The sequence below is a fragment of the Euprymna scolopes genome, chromosome 3 (genome assembly GCF_053919585.1).
Source record: "Euprymna scolopes isolate OS-2025 chromosome 3, ASM5391958v1, whole genome shotgun sequence".
NCBI classification, from domain to species: domain Eukaryota; kingdom Metazoa; phylum Mollusca; class Cephalopoda; order Sepiida; family Sepiolidae; genus Euprymna; species Euprymna scolopes.
The window spans coordinates 181,684,296-181,687,940 of NC_136484.1; the positions used below are offsets into that span (position 1 = coordinate 181,684,296).

Below are 3,645 nucleotides of genomic sequence, written 5' to 3' on the forward strand. Positions count from 1 at the left end.
TAATAAGGCTATTATTTCGGCACGTCCATATTTCAGTTTATTTAAAAATTGTTAAGTGAAAGTACAGAATAGTTTAAAAAATACCTTTCCCTCCCCATATTAAGAATTTTTTTTTAAAATGTTATTTCAGCACGGTTCGTATTTCGTATATTATTTTCAACCCTTCCATCTTAAAAATATATATGAAATAAATATGAGATCGTAAAATAAAATATATATAGGCTTACAAATTCAAAACCGCGAGTAAAATTTATGTATTTCATTCTTTTTTATTAATACAAAAAAAAAAAGTTGGTGTTATCAGCTAGAATTTAAATCAAAACATCTAGCGTGCCAGCCTAATGTTGTGTTCTCTATTAAATGTGCGCATGCGTATGACCACAAAAAATATCTGCTCGGTGTTAATGTACATTTTACATGTAAATTTGCCGATGTCTGTACGCGTTATTCATGCATGTAAACAAAAAAATTATTCGCTATAAACCATCGATGGTTAATGGATATTATTTCCTGAAAATTTCAGTGTCATGTGAACAGTAGTTTAAGAGTTTACCTCTTAGATATTCACACACACACTGTTTTATTTATATAAAAGATTAAAGTAGCAAGTTTCCCCACTTATTTTCGGTTTGTAGTGGAAAACACTAAACATTTCGTATACTAGATAGGTTGCTTCGGATAAACCTTACAAACCTAATTAGAATTTTAGATCTTTTGTTTTTAATTATTTTTCTAAATTCCGGTTGATTTTAGGTCCACTTTTCTTTGTTTTTCTCGATATTTTATAATCGACAACTACAGCCCAATTGTCCCTGCCGATTTATTTTTTTTAGACCAGAATAGTGACTAGAATTATAATTTTTTGGCCATCCGTAACTATGAAAGCCTTATTGTCATCAATAAAAATTTTGTAAATTATGTTAAAATGAGAAGCACAACTGGCTTAGAAAAATCTCACCCCTTCACTGCTGAGATCCCAAAATGCCAGAAAGCTTGTTACCCTAATAATATATTCCCAGGAACAGCTACACTTTTTAATTCCTTTCCTGCTCCCCTGACTGTAATGATCTGCAGAAGTTTAAATGTAATGTAAACAATCATCTTGTTAATGTTTTCTAGGCATTGCCCCAAAATAGTACCCCTTATGTCGAAGTGATGATATACCTTGTTAGGAGTGAACGAGAGTTAAAAAATAAGTCAAGCAACATCTCAAAGTCGAGGCATGTAAATGATATAGTCAGTACTAATGAAACCCAATTCCAAGTATACAAACACAATACAGTTTATTTATTTATACACGTCAGGCTTTGTGATTTTACATTATTTAAGTGAACTTTATGAGATTGTGTTAAATTAGGACAATTAATAAATCAGAGTTTAACCTGCATAATTCATGAAGGTTTTGTATATTGATATTTTTTGTCAATAAATTCGTTTAAACCATCTACGGATATTTTACAGCAGGCTAATCCAGTAGACTAAATGCGATATTTTGTTGATTAGTTTAGTGTGTGACAACCTCTGACCCCTAACTCCCCCCCTACCCTAGTGTCACAACTTCTTTGTGAATATTGTATTTGCATAGAGATAAATGAAATATCTAAGTCACAGGTTAGAATGAGTCTTTAATGTTTGCTTCCTTTTAGACGCCGGAAACGATACAAAACCAATCATGATTTTAATACAAGCAATGAAATGATCAACGACATCGTTTTTGAATAATAAGTAAAATTATCAAGTCACTGTTTTTCTAACCCTCACCGCATATAGATTATTTTTAAATATATCTTCATTTTTATACGAACATGGCAGAGCATCCCCTGAATAATCGAGGAACGTACTTCGGTTATTTTAATAAAACCGACTGGAATTTCGTGACCCGATCTCACATCGATAACCCGCCAAGCCTGCATCACTCGTCCACGCCATTAACATTAACCGAGGAGCGTTCGATGCGCCAACGTTATGCAATAATTGTGTTATTCACGGGCTGCCAAATCGGAATTAATATGCTCACAATACATAAAGCTATCGTCTACTTGCAGAGATTCTATGCTTTACAATGTTTCCAAGATTACAACGCGAAACTTTTGACGTCAGTGAGTCTCTTTACAGCTTGCAAATACGACAAAATCGCCACTTCCATACCAGCGCTGTATCACAAGGTCGTAGAAAACGAGGATCTTGTCGCTTCAATCTGCATTCCGGATATTGAACCTAAAGCCGACGTCGAACAAGCTGAGGAATATATGTTTGTTCTTCACACAACTCTGAAAGTTGGATTTTACATTCCAGACCCAATTGATATATTTATTAATATTTGCATATTTTTGGGTATACCTAGTTTTAGGAGATTTTCCCAGTCTTTAATAACGACCGCGTTAATTTCGACGCCAATCGCTATAGTGTATTCACCGGAAGTGATCACAATAATCACCATCATATCTATTATCCGGCTGGAGATGGTTATTCCGCATGAATTAGAGGATCCTTTGTGGTTTAAAAAGATTGATGGCTCTCTGACGGAAGAGTTCTTGCTTCCTCTGGCTGACGAGTTCTTCGAAGCTTGTAGACAAGTCAGTCCGTGTCTATTAAATGCTAAGCAATTGTCTGACCCGATAAACATGTTGGAAATTACCGGTTAATTAACCTTTTTATTTAAAGGCGTAAAGAAATGTATGCACTTCTTACCATGCTGACGCCATGGAAAAAAAAAAAAAAATTTTAAATAGACATTTTTTTTTGCATGAATACTATCTTACATTCTTAGAACTTGATTGCATTTCGATAACAAATTTGATTTGATGAATGTCAACAATAGTTAACGGTTGAAGAATGTGACACAAAAAAAAAAAAAAAAAATCTACCGAATGTTGTATCTACCGACCCGTATACTTTAAAAATGTTGAAATTCTAAGACTTATTTTGTTAAACTGACTTATAGACATCGGGGGAGGGGGGATGGCGATCATTTCGAAATGATAAAAAAAGTAAAATAGTTACACCGTTACTAACCCTGAATTAGAGTGGCAAACCCTCATTCAACAGACAATATCCATAGTATAACGATACTCAATCGCCTAAGTTGTCTCATTGAAAATTTCGGCTGCCATTTGCTTCGTGTGTCAATCAGTGAGATTAAATCAAAAAGTCAAATTCTAAAAAAACAAAACAAAAAAAAAAAAAACAAAAAAAAAAAACAAAAACAAAATTTCGGTTTCTTGAGTGTACAGTAGAAGTTAATGCTATTGCGTTAGCAATACTTTTTTTTATTTACAAGTTCGACTGTTAACTATTCTGTATTTTAGCGTAGATTTTATTTTAAATTTTATAACAAACATTACGGATGTCGCCATATTATGCCTGTATTAATACACGAAAACACATCAACTATATTTAACGATGAGACCCGTAGAGAAACCTTACTGTCAAAATATTGAGCGTTTTCGAAACAATACTGCGACATTCCTAAGGTCATTGGGTAGGTAATATTTCAAACAAAACCTGATTGTTATTGAAATTGTAAGTATATTGGAAAATTATGGTAGTTTTTATTTTTGTGGCAGGGCATTTCAAAGCAGACCATATTCAAATGAAATATGCCATTTTATTTCTTACATTTTTTTTCTTTATAGAAAACAAAAT

General features: G+C 33.0%; 1 protein-coding gene across 1 annotated transcript; it reads left to right on the forward strand.

Moving 5' to 3' along the window:
* The first annotated feature begins 1,805 nt into the window (after positions 1-1,805).
* On the forward strand, positions 1,806-2,645 carry LOC145263136 (cyclin-T2-like). The gene has a single exon (XM_080120105.1). The coding sequence runs from the start codon at positions 1,806-1,808 to the stop codon at positions 2,643-2,645; it is 840 nt and encodes a 279-aa protein (XP_079976231.1).
* The last annotated feature ends 1,000 nt before the right edge of the window (positions 2,646-3,645 follow it).